At 48.3% G+C, this 22,856-nt stretch overlaps 1 protein-coding gene across 2 annotated transcripts in view; it reads left to right on the plus strand.

Annotated features, from left to right (window-relative positions):
* LOC140421024 (centrin-2) overlaps positions 1-22,633 on the plus strand; it is a 42,631-nt gene extending 19,998 nt beyond the window's left edge. For both annotated transcript variants that reach the window (XM_072505316.1, XM_072505317.1), the window contains exons 4-5: positions 7,894-8,031; positions 17,777-22,633. In XM_072505316.1, coding sequence (XP_072361417.1) covers positions 7,894-8,031; positions 17,777-17,866 — 228 coding nt within the window. In that variant the 3' untranslated portion in view covers positions 17,867-22,633. The remainder of the gene's footprint in view (positions 1-7,893; positions 8,032-17,776) is intronic.
* Positions 22,634-22,856: the final 223 nt, after the last annotated feature.

A 22,856-nucleotide genomic window follows, 5' to 3' on the forward strand; every position in this document is an offset into this window, starting at 1 on the left:
GGGCCAACCCTTTCCCTGGCTACCCTCTTGCTTTTTATGTACGTGTAAAAAGCCTTGGGATTTTCCTTAACCCTATTTGCCAATGACTTTTCGTGACCCCTTCTAGCCCTCCTGACTCCTTGCTTAAGTTCCTTCCTACTTTCCTTATATTCCACGCAGGCTTCGTCTGTTCCCAGCCTTTTAGCCCTGACAAATGCCTCCTTTTTCTTTTTGACGAGGCCTACAATATCTCTTGTCATCCAAGGTTCCCAAAAATTGCCGTATTTATCCTTCCTCACAGGAACATGCCGGTCCTGAATTCCTTTCAATTGCCACTTGAAAGCCTCCCACATGTCAGATGTTGATTTGCCCTCAAACATCCGCCCCCAATCTATGTTCTTCAGTTCCCGCCTAATATTGTTATAATTAGCCTTCCCCCCAATTTAGCACATTCATCCTAGGACCACTCTTATCCTTGTCCACCAGTACTTTAAAACTTACTGAATTGTGGTCACTGTTACCGAAATGCTCCCCTACTGAAACATCTACCACCTGGCCGGGCTCATTCCCCAATACCAGGTCCAGTACCGCCCCTTCCCTAGTTGGACTGTCTACATATTGTTTTAAGAAGCCCTCCTGGATGCTCCTTACAAACTCCGCCTCGTCTAAACTCCTCTATGGATACCTGGAGGCCAATGACGACGGGGAGGTCCGAGTGGGAGTAGTATGGGAAGCACTAAAGGCGGTGGTCAGAGGAGAGCTGATCTCCATCAGGGCCCACAAGGGGAAAATAGAGGCCAAGGAAAGGGAAAGACTACTGGGGGAGATTTTGAGGGTAGATAAAGAATACGCGGAGGCCCCGGAGGAAGGACTATACAGGGAGAGGCGACGACTCCAGACGGAGTTCGACCTGTTGACCACAAGGAGGGCGGAGGCACAGTGGAGGAAGGCACAGGGATGAGATATGAATATGGGGAAAAGGCAAGTCGCCTGTTGGCCCATCAGCTGCGAAAGAGGACAGCGGCGAGGGAGATCGGGGGAATTAGGGATGAAAAGGGAGCTACGGTGCGGAGAGCAGGGAAGATAAACGAGGTGTTTAAGACCTTTTACGAGAGACTCTTTAGGTCCCAACCCCCGGAGGGAAAAGAGGAGATGCGGCAGTTTTTGGACCAATTAAGGTTCCCGAGGGTGGAGGAGCAGGAGGTGGAAGGCCTGGGGGCGTCGATTGGGGTGGACGAGGTTACCAAGGGGCTGGGGAACATGCAGGCAGGGAAGGCCCCGGGACCAGATGGGTTCCCGGTGGAATTTTATAGAAAATATGTGGACTTGTTGGCCCCACTGCTGGTAAGGACCTTTAACGAGGCCAGAGAAGGGGGGATCCTACCCCCGACAATGTCGGAGGTGACGATATCGCTAATCTTGAAGCGGGATAAAGATCCGCTGCAGTGCGGGTCCTATAGGCCTATCTCACTGCTAAATGTGGACGCCAAGTTGCTAGCAAAGGTGCTAGCAACGAGGATAGAGGATTGTGTCCCGGGGGTGGTGCACGAAGACCAGACAGGGTTCGTAAAGGGGAGACAACTAAATGTCAACGTGCGACGGCTATTAGGGGTGATAATGATGCCCCCAGTAGAGGGGGAGGCAGAGATAGTGGCGGCAATGGATGCAGAGAAGGCATTTGATAGGGTGGAGTGGGAGTATCTATGGGAGGTGCTGAGGAGGTTCGGGTTCGGGGACGGGTTTGTCAGCTGGATTAAACTCCTCTATGGGGCCCCAACGGCAAGTGTGGTCACAGGTCGGCAAAGGTCGGAGTATTTTCGACTATACAGGGGAACAAGACAGGGATGCCCGTTGTCCCCATTACTGTTCGCGTTGGCAATTGAACCACTGGCCATAGCGCTGAGAGACTCCAGAAAATGGAGAGGGGTTATTAGAGGGGGAGAGGAACACCGAGTGTCACTCTACGCGGATGACCTACTGCTGTATGTGACGGACCCAGTGGGGGGATGACAGAGGTCATGCAGATATTGAGGGAGTTTGGAGATTTCTCGGGATATAGGCTTAACATGGGAAAGAGTGAGCTTTTTGTGATACACCCTGGGGACCAGAGTAGAGGGATAGATGGCCTACCGCTAAGGAGAGTGGAAAGAAACTTCCGATACCTGGGGATTCAGATAGCCAGGAGCTGGGGAACCTTACACAGACTTAATCTGACACGACTGGTGGAACAAATGGAAGAGGATTTCAAAAGGTGGGACATGCAGCCGCTGTCACTGGCGGGCAGAGTGCAGGCAATTAAGATGATGGTCCTCCCGAGGTTCCTATTTGTGTTCCAATGTCTCCCTATACTGATCACCAAGGCCTTTAAAAAATTTTTTTTAAAAAATAGATCGGAGCATCACGAGCTTCATGTGGGCAGGGAAGGTCCCGAGAGTAAGGAGGGGGTTCCTACAACTTAGTAGAGACAGAGGGGGACTGGCGTTGCCGAATTTGGGTGACTACTACTGGGCCGCCAATGTGGCGATGATTCGTAAATGGATGATAGAGGGAGAGGGAGCGGCATGGAAAAGATTGGAGATGAAGTCCTGTAAAGGGACGAGTTTAAAAGCGCTGGTGACGGCACCACTACCGCTCTCTCCAAAAATATTTACCACGAACCCAGTGGTGGCAGCAACATTAAGTATCTGGGGGCAATGGAGGCGACAGAGCGGTGTGCTGGGAGCCTCGGTGTGGTCCCCGATCAGGAACAACCATAGGTTTGCCCCAGGGAGGCTGGTTGGAGGATTCCAGAGCTGGCACTGGGTAGGAATCAGGAGAGTGGGAGATTTATTTATAGACTGGACGTTTGCGAGCTTGGGAGCGCTTGAGGAAAAGTATAAGCTGCCCCGGGGAAATTTCTTTAGATATATGCAGGTGAGAGCGTTCACGAAACAACTGGTGAGGGAATTTCCGCTGCTCCCGACACGAGGGATCCAGGACAGGGTGCTTTCGGGGGTGTGGGTCGGGGAGGGCAAAGTGTCAGAGATATACCGGGAGATGAGAGAAGAGGGGGAGGAGTTGGTGGGCGAACTAAAAGGAAAGTGGGAAGAAGAGCTCGGGGAGGAGATTGAGGAGGGTTTGTGGGCTGATGCCCTAAGCAGGGTAAATTCCTCTTCCTCGTGTGCCAGGCTTAGCCTGATCCAATTTAAGGTGCTGCATAGAGCACACCTAACGGGAGCGAGGTTGAGCAGGTTCTTCGGAGTGGAGGACAAGTGTGGGAGGTGCGGGGGAAGCCCGGCGAACCACACACATGTTTTGGTTGTGTCCGGCAGTGGAGGGGTATTGGAGGGGAGTGACGGGACTGATCTCGAAGGTGGTGAAGGTCCGGGTCAAGCCAGGCTGGGGGTTAGCTTTATTTGGAGTTGCGGATGAGCCGGGAGTGCAGGAGGCGAAAGAGGCCGATGTCGTGGCTTTTGCGTCCCTAGTAGCCCGGCGTAGGATTTTACTCATGTGGAAGGAAGCGAAACCCCCCGGACTGGAGGCCTGGATAAACGATATGGCGGGGTTCATAAAACTGGAGCAGATGAAGTTTGCGCTGAGAGGATCGGCTCAAGGGTTCACCAGGCGGTGGCAACCGTTCCTCGACTACCTAGCGGAACGTTAGAGGGAAGATAGATGACCAGCAGCAGGAACCCAGGGGGAGAGGGGGCGGGGGGAGTATTACTTTGTGTCATTTGGTTAGTTTACCATGTTAGTTACACAATGTTAGATTGCAGTTATCATGTTACTTGTATTTTTATTTCTTTGATTTGTAAGGGAAAAAATTGTGTTTGAAAACTTTAATAAAATATATTAAAAAAAAAAAATAATGGCCCCAAACTCGTGACGCCCCCGCTCCAACTGCACCTTTTTCACCCGCGGGGCTTTTACGTGCCCTGCCGAATACCAAGGGCATTGTGGATAGCATAATTGCTTCACAGCTCCAGGGTCCCAGGTTCGATTCCGGCTTGGGTCACTGTCTGTGTGGAGTCTGCACATCCTCCCCGTGTGTGCGTGGGTTTCCTCCGGGTGCTCCGGTTTCCTCCCACAGTCCAAAGATGTGCAGGTTAGGTGGATTGGCCATGCTAAATTGCCCTTGGTGTCCAAAATTGCCCTTTGTGTTGGGTGGGGTTACTGGGTTGTGGGGATAGGGTGGAGTTGTTGACCTTGGGTAGGGTGCTCTTTCCAAGAGTCGGTGCAGACTCGATGGGCCGAATGGCCTCCTTCTGCACTGTAAATTCTATGATCTCTTTATTCACCTTTTTGAAGCATGCTTTGCAAGTAAAGATTTGAGAGACTCTGGAAAACAAACAACAACCTCAGGAGAACCGTTATTTTAACCTACTGTACCCTCCCCACCATGACAACGGGAGCGCATCCCACTTCCAAAAATCCCCCTCAGCTGCTCTACCAGCTGCCCCAAATTCAGTTTATGCAGCTGCGCCCACTCCCGCGCCACCTGGATACCCAAATATCAAAAGCTCCCTCCCACCACCTTGAACGGCATCTCACCCAGTCTCTTCTGCCTCACCGGCCGAATTCCAGATGGCGCCGGAGCGAGGCGACTTCTTGCAAGCTGTGCCCAGCATACCCTCTAATTCTATCTTTTACTCTCGTTCTATGCTTCTAAAACATCATTAATGGACCTACCTCGTATTAAGTTGATCTTTGTCTGCACCTTGCTATAACTGTAACATTATATTCTGCAATCTTCCCTTCCCTATGTACGGTATGCATTGTTTGTACAGCATGCAAGAAACAATACTTTTCACTGTATACTAATACATGTGACAATAATACATCAAATCAAAATCAAAAAATTCACCCAGCGGATCCGATATGTACAGCAGCAGATTGCCTGCGTAGAGCGAGAACCTGTGTTCCACCCCCCTGCCAGACCCTCAACGCTCTCCATGCCAATGCCAACGGATCTATAGCCAAGGCAAACAACTGTGGCGAAAGTGGGCATCCCTGTCTTGTCTCCCGGTGTAACCTGAAGTAGTCCGATCTCGCCCGATTCGTCCGCACACTCGCCACCAGTGCTTGGTATAGCAACCCGGACCCAATCCACAAACCCCTGCCCAAACTGTCCCAGGACCTCCTACAAGTATTCCCACTCCACCCGATCACAGGCCTTCACTGCGTCCATCACCACCTCGTGCCCCTCTGGAGGCGTCATGATTACATTAAGCAACCTCCTAATATTGGTCGCCAAATACCACCCCTTAACGAATCCTGTCTGGTCCTCCCCAATTACCCCTGGGACGCAATCCTCGATTCTTGTGTCCAGGATCTTTGCCAACAGTTTGGCATCCAGATTTAACAGGGAGATCAGCATATATGACCCACATTTTTCCGGGTCTTATCCCGTTTTGAAATGAGGGGAGCAGTGACTGTGACAACATCGGGGGGAGCACTCCCAGATCCTTGGCTTCATTGACTGCCCTTGCCAGCAGCCGTCCCAACACCCCCGAGAACTTTTTGTAGAATTCCACCGGGTACCCGTCCTGTCCCGGGGTCTTAGCCGATTGCATCGCCTCCAACCCCTCCACTACTTCTACAAGCCCGATTGGGGCCCCCAAACCCTTCATCAACTCCTCGTCCACCTTCGAAAACTCCAACCCTCACAGAAACCTCCTCATCCCCTCCTCCCTGGCTGGGGGTTCCGAATTATACAATTTATTATAAAACACTCCATTCACTCCCGCCGGGTCCAAGACTGTGTTCCCTCCCTTGCCTTCACTTTCCCAATTTCTCTCGCCGCCTCCTACTTCCTCAACTGATGCGCGAACATCTTGCTCGCTTTCTCCCCATACTCGTATACTGCCCCTTTCCCCCTTTGCAGCTGCCCTACGGCCTTACCAGTGGTTACCAACCCAAATTCCATTTGCATTCTCTGGCGTTCCTTTAGCAGCCCGTCCTGCGGGGTCTCTGCATATCTCCGGTCCACCCGCAGAATTTCCTCCACTAGACTTTCTATTTCCACCTGCTCCGCCTTTTCCTAATGCACCCAAATCGAAATGAATTCCCCCTGACCACTGGTTTCAGTGCCTTCTAAACTGTTCCTGCCGAAACCTCCCCCCGAGTCATTAATCTACACATACCCCCGTATGGCCCTCCTCACCCGCTCGCACACCGCCTCTGCTAACAATTCCACATCCAGCCTCCATTGCGGGCGCTGCCCCCCCCCCCCCCCCCCCCCCCCCCCTTACTCACTTGTAAATCTACCCAGTGCGGGGCATAGTCCGACACCGCTACTGCCGAATACTCAAAATCCACCACTCCTGCCAACAACGTCATATCTAGCACAAAAATCTATTCGGGAGTACACCTTGTGTACATGGGAGTAAAATGTTTGTACAGGGCTGCCTTGACCTTGTTGAAACTCACCATCCTCTTGGCCAACTCTGCACCCAGGTCCTGGTATATTTGAATTTCATTGCCCTCCCAGGTGTAGCACCTCATCTGCCTGGCCCACCTCACAATCTGCTCCTTGTCCAGGAACCGATATAGCCGCACCACCATTGCCCTCAGTGGCTCTCTCCCCTGGGGCTTCCTCATTAGCGCCCTGTGCGCTCGATCCACCTCCACACCCTCTCCAGCACCCTCCCCGCATACGTACCAGTATCAGCTCCTTCACTCCCCTCTGGCAGGCCAATGATGCTAATACTCTGCCTGCGTAACCAGTTCTCTAGGTCCTAGACCTTCTCCTGGAGCTGCTTCTGCTGATCGCGCATCAGCACCATCTCCGCTGCCATCGAGGCAAACTGCTCCTCGTGTTCCCCACCACCTCCTCCTCCATCTTCTGGATCGCCTGACCCTGGACCGCCAGCCTCTTCTCAATGCGGTCGACCACCGCCTTAATCAATTCCATCGCCCAAGCCAGGTCCTCCAAACTCTCCTTCCGTTGATGGGTGAACTTCTCATTCAAGAAGCTCACCAGCTGCTCCGTCAACCACTGAGCCGGCAGGTGGCTCCTTGCCCCTCCACCATCTCCACGTGCATCGCAGGTGCCGCACCAGTTCCAAACGACTGATTTCCCTTTCCCCTCCGCTCCATACACCAGAGGGTAAATCTTTTCCTCTCACTCTCCTGCACCTTTATTCAGCCTCACATCCACTTGTTAGCCGGGGAAAAGATCCGAAAAAACTGCCACGAGTGGGAGCCACCAAATGTGCAACCACTCACTCCACCATGGAAGTGAAAACCACTGAAGTCAAAAGATGGTAATTTTTAAAGCAAAAATGACTTGTATTATTTTCTTTACGAAATTAAGCTGAACATCTGGGGGTAAGTTCTCCGTTTGGGAGACTATGGGCAGGATTCTCCGGCGACGTTGAAACCGTGTTCGGCGATCAGCCGGAGAATCCCCGTTTGCGCCGAAATTGGGGGCGGCGCTGATTTTGCAACGCTCCGCCCCCTCAAACGGCGTACTCTCACGCCGTCGGGACCGCCTCACCCGATGCTCCGCCCCCGATGGGCTGAGTTCCTGACGGTGTGCAATACTTGTCCTTTTTATTTTTGTGAACCTGACGTGGTGGCTCTGGACTGAGTCCGCAGCCACTACAGACAAAAGATTTGTGGAAAGAAGTTTGCATATGCAATGGCCGATTAACCCTACTCCACTGCAGCCTTCACCAAGTAATTAACCATTTTATATCATAGAGCAGAAATGTCAAGTTGCTGTAATTGTGCAGGGTTTGGTATGATGTTAACCTTCATTTATTAGAAAGCAACATTTTGAAGTGCAGTTGAGCTTTGTTTTATCTGCTGCTAATCCCATTTTGACCAGGTTCTTGGTTGTGTGGCGATGCATGGAAAGCTTATCTGATGTTTGGAAATTATTTTAATAACAAACTTGTAAATGGAATCTTTGCATTTGGCTGCTTTATTCAGGCTGAGAAAGATACAAAGGAGGAAATTCTGAAAGCCTTTAGGCTGTTTGATGATGACGAAACTGGACGAATCTCATTCAAAAATCTGAAGCGTGTTGCAAAGGAACTTGGAGAAAATCTCACAGATGAAGAGTTGCAGGTGAGCTTGTTGCATATTTTATAGAAGAAAGGACTTCATTTATATAGCACTTTTCACAACCTCCAAGTAACTTTTACTTAATGTAATGAATTGATTGTATATACAGTCACTTTTTTATTTGGGCAAAAGCAGCAGCCAATTTGCACACTGCAAAAAACATGAGATTAACAACTTGTTGATCTGTTTCAGAGATGTTGGGATGAATGATGACCAGTACATATGGAGACGTGTTCAGGCACAGGGGGTTCTTGGTTTAATGTCTCATCCAAAAGATTGATTTAAACATTTAAATTTATCTTTAGGGGTTTGAAGCATTTCAGTTTCTGAAATGTTGATGCAGAATGGTCACCCACCAGAAACATTGGGCGCGATCTAACCGAATTGCAACAGAGTTCCATGTTGAGCACGTTTAGCCGGGTGTTTCCCGGCGCTTGCAGCATCGAGAGAGACTTTGTTGCAATCCGGGGCCTCAGCGGGGAATGCCCACACGAGGCTGCATTTAGTCCCGTGCAGGAGGAGGCCGAGATGCCGATCTCTCGATCTGCGCCCTTCCCGCAGGTCAGTTGGAGACACTTGTTGGCTTATCCCAGAAGGAGAAATCCAGGTTCTGCAGGGTACTGAACGGACTGTGCTATTTCCTTTTTAGTTGCTATTTCTGCTAACCCATGCTTCCAGTAACAGTGAGAGAGAGAGATAAAAAATTTGAATGCCTCAGCAGGGGTCACTGGCTCTTCTTGCGATTCAATTGAAAAGAATTCAGAGTCTAGTTTTGGGCACCTTTGGCAGGGTGTTTCATGATGGCCGCTGGGCGAGATTGCGGCCTGTATTGAATTACACTTCGTGCCAAAATTGAGCCCCCACGAGTTTCTCATCATTACTGGCTCCCTCTCCATCTGATTCACCCGACTCGTGCCTCAGCAGCTCGCTGCTAACAAGGGGGAGCTGTTTTTAAATGCTCCCTCACCACTCATTCCCTGTCAACACAAGCATGGCAGTGCACAGACCTGCCATTCTGTCCTATGGAGACCCCCAGGGCCCTACATGCACTGTCGGGGAGGTGGGACTGCTGGTGGTCAACTGGAGCCTGCCACCAAGGAGACAACAGCGGTTTCCATTGCTTCTGAGTTACCCCTCCTGACAGCAGTGCATTTCGAGTTGAACATTCGGGGAGTGGAACACCTTCCTGCAATGAAGGGCATTCCCTGATGTCCCAGTGCACACAAAGTAACATACCATCAATTGCTTCCTGGAAGAGGAGCATTCTGTGATGGCGGAGAATCCTACAGCCCAGGCATCTTGGTGGACTGGTCCAGCTCAAATTTAATAAAGTCTGATGCCCGGGCAGACAGGTCATCCATGACCCTCACAGATGCACTTGGAAACATAGGAATTAGGAGCAGAAGTAGGCAATTCAGCCCATCCAGCCTGCTTCGCCATTCAATCAGATCATGGCTGATTTTGTCCTGATTTGCACTCCCATGTTAGCTATGCAACTTTATGCATGGTGAGGACTGTGAGCGGCGACCCGATAGTGGTGTCCCTGAGCTGGGCCCGCCAAAGTGCAATTCAGCAACTCTCTCTCGCTCGCGCACTCTCTCTCTTTTCTCTTTTCTCTTTTCTCTTTTCTCTTTTCTCTTTTCCTCTTTTCTCTTTTCTCTTTTCTCTTTTCTCTTTTCTCTTTTCTCTTTTCTCTTTTCTCTTTTCTCTTTTTCCCTCTTTTCTCTTCTCTCTTTTCTCTTCTCTCTTTTCTCTTTTCTCTTTTCTCTTCTCTCTCCTTCTCTCACTCTCTCTCTCTTTTCTCTTCTCTCTCTCTCTCTCTCTCTTTTCTCTTCTCTCTCTCTCTCTCTCTCTCTCTTTTCTCTTCTCTCTCTCTCTCTCTCTCTCTTTTCCTCTTCTCTCTCTCTCTTCTCTTCTCCTCTCTCTCTCTCTCTCTCTCTCTCTTTTCTCTTCTCTCTCTCTCTCCTTTCACCTCTCTCTCTTTTCTCTTCTCTCTCTCTCTCTCTCTCTTTTCTCTTCTCTCTCTCTCTCCTTTCACCTCTCTCTCTTTTCTCTTCTCTCTCTTTTTTCTCTCTCTCTCTCTCTCTCTCTCTCTCTCTCTCTCTCTCTCTCTCTCTCTCTCTCTCTCTCTCTCTCTCTCTCTCTCTCTCTCTCTCTCTCTCTCTCTCTCTCTCTCTCTCTCTCTCTCTCTCTCTCTCTCTCTCTCTCTCTCCTCCCCCCCCCACACACACACACACACACACACACACACACACACAGAACCCCTAAATAAGGAGACTGGAAGCTAGGGAGCAGTCTAGATAGGCAGCGGGGGGGAAAAAAATCACTGCTTTAACACTCACCTGGGTAACACACCTGCTTGCTCTTGATTTTACTAGGCTGTGATTGACAGCTTGAACACAGCTCCGCTGTCAGCACTGTTCCATACATTTTCCTTTACAGTGGAGTAACTCTGAAGTGGTCTAACCGCAATGTTTATAAACACCAAGCTTTGAATGACCACTTCAAACAGAGCTTCAAAATCACTCAACGGTGAGGGCAGGTGAATTTTTAATTCTGTATGAATTGGGGTCTCTTTGGGGTGGGGGGGCTCGGGGAATATGGTGCCTGTCCCGCTATGATGATGCAAATGGGTCTCAACGACCCATTTGCATCCTCCCGCTGGCATGGAGCGATAATCTCGACCCCGATGCCAGCGGGGGCTGGAGCATTGAAACGGTACCTTTTCTTCACGACGCAGAATTCTCTGCCTCATCGGTAACTCTGCTACCAGCAGCGCGAGGTGGATAATTCAGGCCTTGGTCTGTAGAACTAGATTTTGCTTGGCACTTTATGTTGAAAACTTCCAATCTATTTTTTTTTTTTAATGTATTTTATTACAAACCTGTATCAAAACAGGTTACAGTGAATAAGCACCCCCGGGGAAAAATACTTCCCAACAATCAACTATACAGTTGATACAGATTTTTCCCCTTTTTCATTCCCCCCCCCCCCGGAGCGACGAACAGCCCCTCAAACACGGTCACAAAGCCCCCTGAAGAGCCCTTAACTCGTACTTTAACTCGCACAGGTCACCCAACCAAGCCACTACCCCCAGTGGCGATGCCAACCGCCAGTCCAGCACAATTTGCCACCGTGCAATCAGAGATGTGAAGGCCATGATATCGGCCTTCCTCCTCTCCATGAGCCATGGCTTCCCTGAAACCCCAAATATCCCCACCAAAGGGTCCGGGTCCACCTCCTCCACTATCTTTGCTAAGACCGTGAACACCACCGCCCAGAATCTTCCCAATTTCTTCGCATCCCCAAAACATGTTTGCGGATTCGCTCACCCACACCCCTCACACTTATCTGCTACCCCATGAAAGAACCCACTCATTCTTGCCCGAGTCATATGCACCCTGTGCACCACCTTAAACTATATCAGGCTCATCCTTGCACAAGAGGAGATCCCGTTTACTCTACGCAGTGCCTCACTCCATACTCCCCAATTGATCTCCGCTCCCAACTCCGCTTCCCATTTCTCCTTGATCTTCACCACCCACTCGTCTCATTGCTCCCCCAGCCCCTTATATATATCCCCAATTCTTCCCTCCCCTTCCACATCCAGAAGCAGCAGTTGCTCCAGCAGGGTGTATCCCGGAAACCTAGGGAACCCCCTCCAGACCTTTCGCGCAAAGTCCCTAACCTGCAGATACCTGAACTCACTCCCCCTCGACAGCTCCAACCTCTCTCCCTTAGCTCCTCCAGACTGGCGAACCCTTCCTCCAAATACAGTCTAAAATGCCTCCTCAACTGATTCCATATCTTCACCGTGGACTGCACCAACCGGGCTCCCTGAATACCTACTAGGAGTCATTGGCAACGCTGCCGTCACTATAGCCCTCAAACTGGACCCCTTACAAATTCCTCCTCCACCCTAACCCACTCTACGCCTTCTCCTTCCCACCACCTCCGCACCTTGTCCACATTCGCCGCCCAATAATAATGAAGCAAGTTTGCAATGCCAACCCCCCCCCTTTTACCTCTGTAGCAGGGTGCTCCCCACCCTCAGCACCTTCCCCGCCCATACAAAGTCAGAAAAAGGGCCTTTGGTATAAAGATCAGAAGAGCTTGAAAGATAAACAAGAACCTTGGTAGAATATTCATTTTCACCACTTGGGACCCAACGTTAAGTGCAGTGCATCCCATCTCTTAAGATCCTTCCTAGCCTCTTCCACCAGCTTCGTTAAGCATAATTTCTGGAGCCCCATCCATTCCCTCGCTACCTGAATCCCCCCAAATACCTAAACCTATCCCTTACTACCGTAAATGGCATCCCCCTAAATTAGCCCGCTGTGCCAGCTCATTCACTGGGAATACCTCTCTTTTCCCTACATCAGCTTGAACCCCGAGAACCCTCCAAACCTCCCCAGCAGGCCCATAATCCTACCGATATACTCCAACGGATCCGAAACATACAGGAAGAGGTCATCGGCATAGAGTGACACCCGGTGCTCCCTCTGTCCCCTCATATCCCCTGCCAACTCTGCTGACCCCCTGAGAGCCATGAGCAATGAATCTATGGCCAACGCAAACATCAGAGGTGACAGCGGGGCATCCCTGCCTCGTACCCCTGTGTAAATCAAAGCTTTGTGAGTTCATATCATTCGTCCTCGCCCTCGCCCTTGATGCCACATACAGCAACCGCACCCATGCCACAAATCTCAGCCCAAACCGAAACATTACCAAAACCTCGAACAAGTACCGCCACTACACCTGATCAAATGCCTTCTCCGTGTCCAAGGACATCACCAACTCCGGCACCAGAGCCCCCGACAGATTCATCACCACATTCAACAGCCGTCTTATGTTACTCGCGTACTGCCTGCCCTTCACGAAGCCTGTTTGATCTTCTGCAACCACCCCCAGGGACACACTCCTCCACCCTCCCTGCCAACAACCTAGCCAATGCTTTCACATCCGTTTCAATAGTGATATGGGCCTGTATGATCCATATTTCACCGGGTCCTTCCCCTTTTTTGGGATTAGTGTGATTACTGCGTGAGTCATCGTCTCTGGCAACTCCCCCTTCTCCAGTGCTTCATTAAACGTCCCCAACAGATGTGGTGCCAGGTCCATCGCAAATTCCTTATAAAATTCTGCCGGGTACCCATCCGGTCCAGGGGCCTTCCCGACTTCATACCCCTGATACTATCCAGCACCTCCCTCAGCCCCAGGGGCTCCTCCAGCGCCTGTCCCGTTGCTTCTTCCACCTGAGGAAATTCCAGCTCATCCAGAAACCGCACCCCATTGCCCCCCTCCTCTCTCCCGGGTCTGCCTCATAAAGTCTCTGGTAGTACTCCCTAAATACCTCATTTTATCTTCCCTGGCTCTGAAACCACATCTCCAGCCCCAGTCTGTATCTTCAATATTTCCCTGGATGCAGCCTGCCTCTGCAGCTGGTGTGCCAGCATGCGGCTCATATTGCACACCCCTTGCCCTACGCAGTTGCCTGACTGGCCTCCCTTTTGTCAGCCTGTCATGCTGCCCCTGCATCTTTTTCCTCCTCTCCAATCCCTCCAGGGTGGGCACCCTTGAATATTCCCTGTCCACCTCCATTATCTTGCTCACGAGACAGTCATGTTCCTCCCTCCTTTCCCTATCCGCATGAGCCTTAAACAAAATAATTTCCCTCCCGGACCACTGCCTTCAGTGCTTCCCAAAAAATGGCCGCCGACACATCCCATTCTGATTTGGACTCCACATACTCCTTAATCGCCGCCCGCACCTTACCACAAAACCTCATTCCGCCAACAACCCCTAGTCAAACCTCCACCCCGCCTCTGCTCTCGTCTCGATCTAAACTGAATCTCCCAACCAGTGGGGCGCTTGGTCCGAGATAACTATCCCAGCATACTCTGCCCCCTCCACCCCAACCAAAATCTCCCGACTCACTACAAAGTAATCAATCCTCGAATACACCTTAGACGTGTGAAAAGAAGGAATACTCCCTTCCCCCTGGGTTCTGAAAGCGCCATGGATGCACCATACCCATAAACCCTGTTGCTAACTTTTGCCTTCGTTTAATTTCTCTGTTTTATCACATTTGCTCTTGAGTCGCCAGGTATCTTTATGATACCGCCACGTGGTTCAAGTCCGAGTAATGATCAATAATCCAATACGCCGATTAGTAAGATTTAAATCCAAGCATATTTATTATACACAGTAATCACTACTCGTGTATAAATTCTATGTCTAAGCTACTTCTACGACTAACAGGCCAATACTTAACTTGGAACTGGCCCACCAGGTCAGGGAAACGAATGGCCTTTCGTTCGGGTTCTGAGCCTGCGGATTCGAAGTTGGTACAGATTGGTAGCTAGGAGCGCCTATCTCGTAGCGAGCGTTGAAGTAAGACTTACTGGCGGCTGGACCGGTCACTGTCAAGGGTTGGTTCGCGTGCTGAGTGACCTGGTCAAGAAGAACTATTTGAACTTGGGCTTGATTCTTATAGTCCCCAGGGCTTCCCGCCTTTCGGGGCGGACCCTGTACCTGGTTCCAAGTGATTGAACTTTGTCCCAATCACTTGGTTCGATTTTCCTCCAATGCTGGAGCAGTTCCCTGATCGATGGGTGGTCCTGAGGTGGTCGTTCACCTCTCCCATTGTGTAGGCTTCTGCTGGCGCCAAAGAGTCTGGTTTTGCTTTATGTGTCTAAATGTTGCTCATTGTTCCCGGGGATTGCTCATTAATATGCAAATGGATGGTGTTTTGTTATGCTGATGGTTGCTGGTATCGAACTTGTCTGGCCTTTCCAGAGGTAAATACACACTCTACCTGCAGCTGCTCGTTTGTGTCCTGTTGGCTGACTTTCCCATCAGCCTTTGCCGTTCGCCATTTTAAATCGGGAGTTAGCCATTTAACTGGCTACAACCCCCACCAGCTCCCTTGCCATTCGTACCCTACCCATCGACCTGGGGCTCGACCTATCCTCTGCTCTAGGACACAGTTAAATCTCCTCCCATTATCAACTGATACGTGGCCAAATCCGGGATTGCTGCCAGCAACCCCCTTATAAAACCCACATCATCCCAATTTGGGGCGTACACATTTACCAACACCACCCTTCCAATTACATGTCTCCCTCCCAGATCCCTCACTTCCTTCCCACTCACGAATCCCATTTTTTTGCTCATTAAAATCGCCACCCCCCTCGATTTCAAATCAAACTCGGAGTGAAAAACCTGCCTGACTCACCCCTTCCTTAACCTAACCTGGTCCTTGAAAACTTCCAATCTAGAAGTAGTGCGATTTCCTTCTTGATATCTTTGATCTTTCACGACTATTGATTAATTAACTCCTGATTTCCAAGTCTGTCAACATCTACAAGGCACAAGTCAGGTGTGTGATGGGATACTCTCCACATTCCAAATCCATGCATCTCCAACACTCAGGAAGTTTGACATGATCCAGGATAAGCAACCTGTTTGATTGGTGTCCCATCCACCACCTGTGACATTTAGAAGCGCAGTTGAGCTTTGTTTTGTCCACTGCTAATCCCATTTTGACCTTGGAGTTATCTGGCTCTGCCAGTCCTGGCGGCTCCCCCTTGCCTGCACCATGGTGGCGACGTCTTCAGCAATGGTACAGTGTATCTGGGCATGCTCTGCAGTGCCTCAGCAATGTGCACCTGTGCCTGGGACATGTCCCTCAGCGACTAGGCCATAATGTCAAGGCTCTCAGCCATGGGCATCACAGACTGAGCCATGCCTCTGGTACCACCACTCCAGACACTGACGGCGTGCTCCGGGTTTTACATTGCGATCACCACCCGAGTAGTGATGGTCTCGGTGACACTGGCTTCACAATCTCCGGCGCCTGCATATTTTGGGACACCTCCACTCGGCCTCGCAGTCACTGAGTGTTGCTGACGCCCCCTCCTGAATGTTACAGCTGTGTCCAGTTATCTGCCTCCGCTCTGTCCAGAGGCTTGGCATCTGGCTGGGACCCAGCTGAGTGCTGGGATCCAGCAGACCTCTGACTGCTGTCCCCCATGCATGTTCCCACCTCCACCTAAGGGGAAAGAGTGGGTGAACTGACGGACAAAGCCTCAACCTATGGGAATCTGGTGAGGTTGAAGGCCTCCCTGATCCTCCGGGCATGCCAGATACTTGCCGCCACATGACCCCCATCCTCCTGAGAGTCCTCCCGGGGCTCTCCTTCCACCAGCTCCTTTTCAGACGAGGCCTATGTCCCTCATCCTCCAGCATGTCACCCTGCTGCTGTGCCAGGTTATGGAGGACTCGGCTGACTACCACAAAGTGAGAGACCCTCTTGAGGGGTGTACTGCAGGGCACCAACAAAGCGGTCCAGGTATCGGAACTGCATTTTGAGCAGTCCAATGCACCGCTCAATGACCGCACGGGTGGAAGCATAGGTATTGTTATATCGGGTCAACGCCTCGGCCTCCGGCATCCACACTGGCGCCACCAATCAGAACCTCCAGAATCAACCAGTCATCCTGGGGTGGTCGTGCAAGATGAGGATCGCAGTGCCCCAGGATGCAGCTGTCATGCACACTCTCTGAGAAGCGTGCACACACGTGCATGATCCGGAGGTGCTGGTCACACACTCTGAGTGGGACTCCTTCCTGTTAATGAAGGGCACTCCCTGATGTCCCAGTGCATGCAAAGTGACAGACCATCAATTGCTTCCTGGAAGTGGGGCATCCCATCAATGGCGGAGAATCCTACAGCCCAGGCATCTTGATGGACTGGTCCAGCTCAAATTTGATGTCTGATGCCCGGGCAGACAGGTCATCCATGACCTCATGGATACATTTGAGAACATAGGAATTAGAAGCAGGCAATTCAGCCCCTCCAGCCTGCTTTGCCATTCAATCAGATTATGGCTGATCTCTTCCTGGTCTCGGATCCACCTTCATACCTGGTCCCCATATCCCTTTAACCCTCAGCTTGCCAGTGCAGGAAGATTGCCTGGGGATCAGGGCTCCAGTTTTAAAGGCAGACCTGACCTTTTGACCCTTCCAGTGACCCACTGCAGCCTCTGGACCCTTCTACTTCACCCACCTTACCTCTTCCAGGGCCCTCGAGTTCCCCCTCACTCCACCTCTTAAGGGCACGGCATTCTGGGCCCGACCCCTGGCATGGGCAACTTGGCACCCTGGCAGTGCCAGGCTGTGCTCTGGTGGCAGTCAAGGTAGCATGCTGGCAGTGCCAAGGTCTCGGGTGCCAGTGGAGTGCCAGGATACCAACCTGCTCGGAGCCTAAACACTCTAGGGATCCAATGGCTTGCGTGACGAGAACCCCCCTCCCCCAGATGCCGTTACGATTGACCCAATTGTTTGTGTGGAACAATACTAAACTACGCATAGTCGAGGCATTGCTAGGGAGGTCGTTGTTTCCCGGACGCTGGGAGATCCGGCGCAGACTATTTAAATGAGTTACTGATCTGGATCTCGATCAGCAAGGGTGTGATGCAGATTGCAACGTCTCGTGAGACATCTCAAGCATCACAAATCTCGTGAAGAGGCTTCGCGTGAGATTCAACGGCCTCCTGTTGACACCAAGTCGGGCGTGACGTGGCAGGTAAATGCCGCTCAGTGGTTTAATTTAGTTTTCCAACTTCTTTCTTTCTATCCTGACACCAACAATCTTTGCTTTCAATTTTATATTTAAATTGCAACGAAGCAAATTGCAACAAAGAATTTGTTTAAATATTGTTTTTGATCTCCCTGTCCATATTCAGGAAATGATTGATGAAGCAGATCGAGATGGAGATGGGGAAGTGAATGAACAAGAGTTCCTCCGAATCATGAAAAAGACAAGTTTATATTAATTTACAGTTTTACACAATCACTGGTGTTTCATTCTTTTGCTCTGCACATGCTTACTGAACAACGAGTGGATAAAGGCAGCTGTAACCTGATGATGAATGTGCAAGAGAATACTTAATGGCTTTCCATTGCATACAAGAGGAGACAGGTTAATTAAGTAAATTGTGTTTTTACCTCTTGAGGAAAATACATCATTGACAATTACATTTATAGGACTGAGATGTAAAAGTGATATTAAAAAGATGTATTTTGTTTTTATTTGTATCGGTTATAAATATGGCGCCTTAATACCATTCATTGCCTTTTTGTGAAGCAGCTTTGACTAATCCAAGACTTCAGTTGCCATGAAGAACCCTGTTGGTATTGTTCAAATTTCTAAGCGTGTTTAGTATACTTTAACTTTTCAATGAGCTGGTTTAGATTTCTAGCTCTGGAGTCCATTTATACTCTACCTATTTGAGGAAGTTGGATAAAGATGTAGGAACACTTACTCATTTGGAAGCTGCACAGGGGCCTATAAGGGAAAACATTTAGAATATATGCGTTTTACAACTCCAGTTGGATGAAATCATTATGTCAAAGAACCTTCTGCAAGCGAGTTGAAATTAAATGAAATGAAATAAAAATCACTTATTGTCTGTCACAAGTAGGCTTCAAATTAAGTTACTGTGAAAAGCCCCTAGTCACCACATTCCGGCACCTATTCAGGGAGGCTGGAACGGGAATTGCCAGTAACAAAACTGAAAACGGCTAAGCAAGTGATATAACTAAAGAGCATCATTTTAATCCCCAAAACAAGTGCATTTGGGTCAGGTGAGAACTGAAAATGTGAAAATTTTCAAGCATAGCAGCCCAATTCACTGAGAATCTGCACACTTCTGGCTTTAATGGAGGCAGTGACCAAACCGCTGGCAGAATGTGGGTCAGTCAGGAGAAGCTTTTCAGGTGGCTGTATGCCTCTAATTTTACAAGCTTTTTATTTTTAACCCTTGTTGGTGCCTCAGGAAATCCAGCAGGTATAAGGTAGGCAGGGCAGATCCATCAGGTAAATGCATTATGCATTTACAGCACTTTTGTTTTCTGACTGGAGAAGGAGGAATGTTTCCACCAGACCCAACAAGCTTACCTGCTTCCAGCTCCACATTATTAATTCACCCCAATCTGTGCACATACCCCTGCCCAACTCTTCCCCAACATTGATCTTTCCACCCCCCCCCCCCCCCCCCCCCCCCCCCCCATCCCAACCTGATCACGGTTTCTCCCTCGCCCCCCAACTCCTAGGTAGGGGCTCGTGCTACACGTTTTCCAACCCATCAGCCAGTCAACCTGTCAATTCTGAGGAGCCAGATGGGCATTTCTTAAAGGGTTGAAAATGGATGTGACATCCTGAGTAAGGGCTGTCCTTGCCTTGCATGTTCCGCCATCCTCTCTTTCCAGGAACAAGGAGATGCAAGTCCTAATTGCCTCAAAATGGAGATGATCAGTGACCCCCTCCCCCGTAACCGCTGAATCTTCAACTTTTTTAGTCTGCAACAGCCACTTATGCCCATGGTCTACTCAGCTGCCTTGTGAGCTTACAGGCAAGCCACAACAACCGGTAGCATCTTCTCCTGTGAGTACCCATTTCCAGTTTAGATGTTCCAAGGTGCATTGCAGACATTACTCCACATATGGTTGAATTAGACTCCTTGTGAACAATGTACCTGGGACTGCCGATTCCTCAGACAATTGATGCTGTGCCTCACACAATATTATTTTCATTATTAGCATCAAGTTCTGATCTCTGTTCTGTGGAGGAAAGCTCAGAGGGAAGTTACTCTTTTCAACTGTCCTGAACATCACTGGTTGTTCCTGCTCACTTGCATTATGAGAGTCATCAGGTTTGCATATCCATGTAACTGGTCTGATATGCTGGGATCTGCGCTGGTATTCTTGATTTGCTTTTGCTCTCTTCCTGGCATTTTGCACTCCCTGCCAGGGGTGTGTACAGTGATGAGTGGCTTTCAGGAATACAAAGAACCAATGGATACAGTGCATATGGTGAGGGTGAAAATTAAGCATAAGAAGCGAGAATGATCTGGTGTTATTTCACATTGTGTAATAAGAGTGGGTAGACTGAATATCGTCAGATGAAAAGAGGCTTGGGGTTACTGGCAGTAATGGAAAGGGCCAAGAAAGTGGGGTTGTGAGGGGAGGTTCATCGGCTAGCGCTGATGGAAGTGATGTGAATGTGTTGAATGCTCTGAATAGAACAGGATTGCAAGCTTTGGTGAAATATTGCTGCCAGCTGACCTAATAGGGTTCAGTGAAGCATTTACAGCACTGTAACCATGGCTTCAACGTCACACTCCTGCTACTGACTTTGGGTGGACCATCCCTCTCTCTCTGACATTCTTTTCCACTGTCAAGATTCTTCTAAACTTCTGCCTTGATTGTGTTGCACTGAGCCTTTCGGTATTACAAATGCTTCATGTGCCCCATTGTCACCACTCACCGTGGTGAAGGCATGAAACCCTCTCTTCCTCATTATCCATTTCATACTCCTAACATGCTCCAATACCATCTCTGGGTTAATAGGAGGGCCAGGAGTGCTGTTTTATCCAAAGCTAACATGGGCAGCATCAATGACCATATTAAAATGGTGGGAACTACAGTAATTTTAATAACCTCCTTAGTCATGAAAACTAGCTTCTACAGTCATTTTACTTGAGACATGAATCTGGGCAAACTCCATTTAATCAGGATGCATTAACACAGTACAAATGAGATAACATTCCTAAATAACAATCTCCAATTTACAGGCCAGGTTTACAAAAAGTATCTTTAATTCAATTGAATGCTTTCCAGCATTATAGAAGGCTTGAAACTGAGGGTTTGTAATGGTGTGAAAAATGATTTGTCCAGTGTACTAAGAACACACAGAAATAACTTGCATTTAAGTAGTGCCTTTCACAACTCTCAATGTCCCAAAGTCCTTTATTGCCAATAGAGTACATCTGAAGTGTGGTCACTGTTGTAATGCAGAAATCTAATCCTACATTAAAAAAGATCATCCTAACTAGGCTAATAAGATGCATCATTCCAACTTGTGTATCTCAATGTTATTAATGTCTCACCCAAGCCCTCCAGGTTTATCAAATATCTTTCAGAAATTTTAGTTGGAAATATCCAATCATGTTGTGGTTCATAATGAGCACTGTAAACTCTCTACCCATGGTTTGAATCTTGTTCTGAGCAAATCGAGGTTGAATTGTTCAAATCTATGTTTTGTCACAGGCTTACTTTTAATACTTAAAGAAGATTACTGCCCTATCATGAGATTGTAAGATTTGTGAATGTCTTCCCTTGTTAGCAAGCTTACCTTATTTAATTCCGTATTCAGATCAGTCAATTATAAGATAAAGTCCATTGTTCTAACCAAAAATCATGTGATTTTGATTTATCTTGAGAAATCAGTGCCAAAATGCTATATGCCATTTTGTCAACTATCTATTGAAATGAAGCATCAGCTTGTTGATGATCAGTGCTTCAGCTTTTTATAAAGATTAATACTGAAGACAATTTACACAGCACTACTGTATTGGTAACCATTGAAATGAAAAGTATTTTGGAATTGTTTTGTTTCAAGCTGGTAGCCTTGATATTTAGCCTCTGCCCCACACTTTTTTATTTTAACATAATTATTGGTGTTTAGAGGTTGAGTTCATGATGGAGGATGCTACATTATGTACAGCTGGTATAGTCTTCCTGCTGCTTTGGATACGCATAATTCAACAAAGCTCCTCTCTATTAGCCCCTTGGTGATCTCATCTAGTTTCTCTTGCTTTGCATGCATTTACATTCCATGTACCTACTTAGGTTTGTTGGTTGCCTTATCTTAAAGAACCACATGCATAGTCAAAATGGAGTGAATGGGGCAGCATGGTGGCGCAGTGATTAACACTGCTACCTCACGGCGCCAAGGACCGGGTTCGATCCCGGCCCTGGGTCACTGTGGAGTTTGCACATTCTCCCCATGTCTGCATGGGCCTCACTGCCACAACCAAAGATGTGCAGGGTTAGTGGATTGGCCACGCTAAATTGCCCCTTAATTGGAAAAATAAAAACATTTACAAAAAAAAATTGACTGAATGAAAGCAAGGTTATTATGCAATGACGCAAATATATTAAAGGGTCATTATCTGAGGTCTTGTTCTGTTATTGGATGATGGCAATTTTACTGAAGGCTGAAATTACATTCAAAGAATGAAGATGATACCATTGATAGGAAATTTCCTACTACACCATGATGTTAGAGAAAGAGAAAATCTGTATTGCATTCAGCTAAGAACAGTGCACTTATTCATCCTAAGTTGGGTGTACACTTTGTATTAAATGTCATTATTTAATTTGTTAAGGATCGAGAACATTTATAGCTTTCCAATTATGCTTTTTGTTCTCCTTACAATATTTTGATGCAAGAAGGTTGTTAAAATTATAAGCTAAATTATTATTACAAAACTATTGTATAATAATGTCCGGCAATTTAGAATTTTCACTTCAACATCTATTTTTCATCTTTTAACTTGCATGTTTAAGCACCTTTTTTTAAAAGGCAAGTACTGTACTTGTAAAAGTCATTTGTGTGTTCTGTAGCCAGAAGCATTAAATTAGTACAACCATCATTGGTTTAATTTTGGAGAATTCCCTATAGTGGTTGCTTTATTCTTTTGTAGATGTATTGTGATAGTACAGAAAACTCCACAATAAACTCCAAATAATCTTACAAAGATAGTGCTTAGAGTCATGAATAAAAGTATTGCAACACCCAGCTTAAAAAAAAATTAAAAAGACAACTGAAAAGAACTGTTAAATCACAAAAGTAAATGGATGATGCAAATGATTGCAGTTCAGATGATCCCATTACGAGGAGATATCCATGAACGATTGGTATTCTGAGTTCCCCAACAGTGGCGTAGTGGCACATTTTGAGGAGCAGGAGCTCTTAAGAAA

This window comes from Scyliorhinus torazame, chromosome 5 (genome assembly GCF_047496885.1).
Source record: "Scyliorhinus torazame isolate Kashiwa2021f chromosome 5, sScyTor2.1, whole genome shotgun sequence".
NCBI classification, from domain to species: domain Eukaryota; kingdom Metazoa; phylum Chordata; class Chondrichthyes; order Carcharhiniformes; family Scyliorhinidae; genus Scyliorhinus; species Scyliorhinus torazame.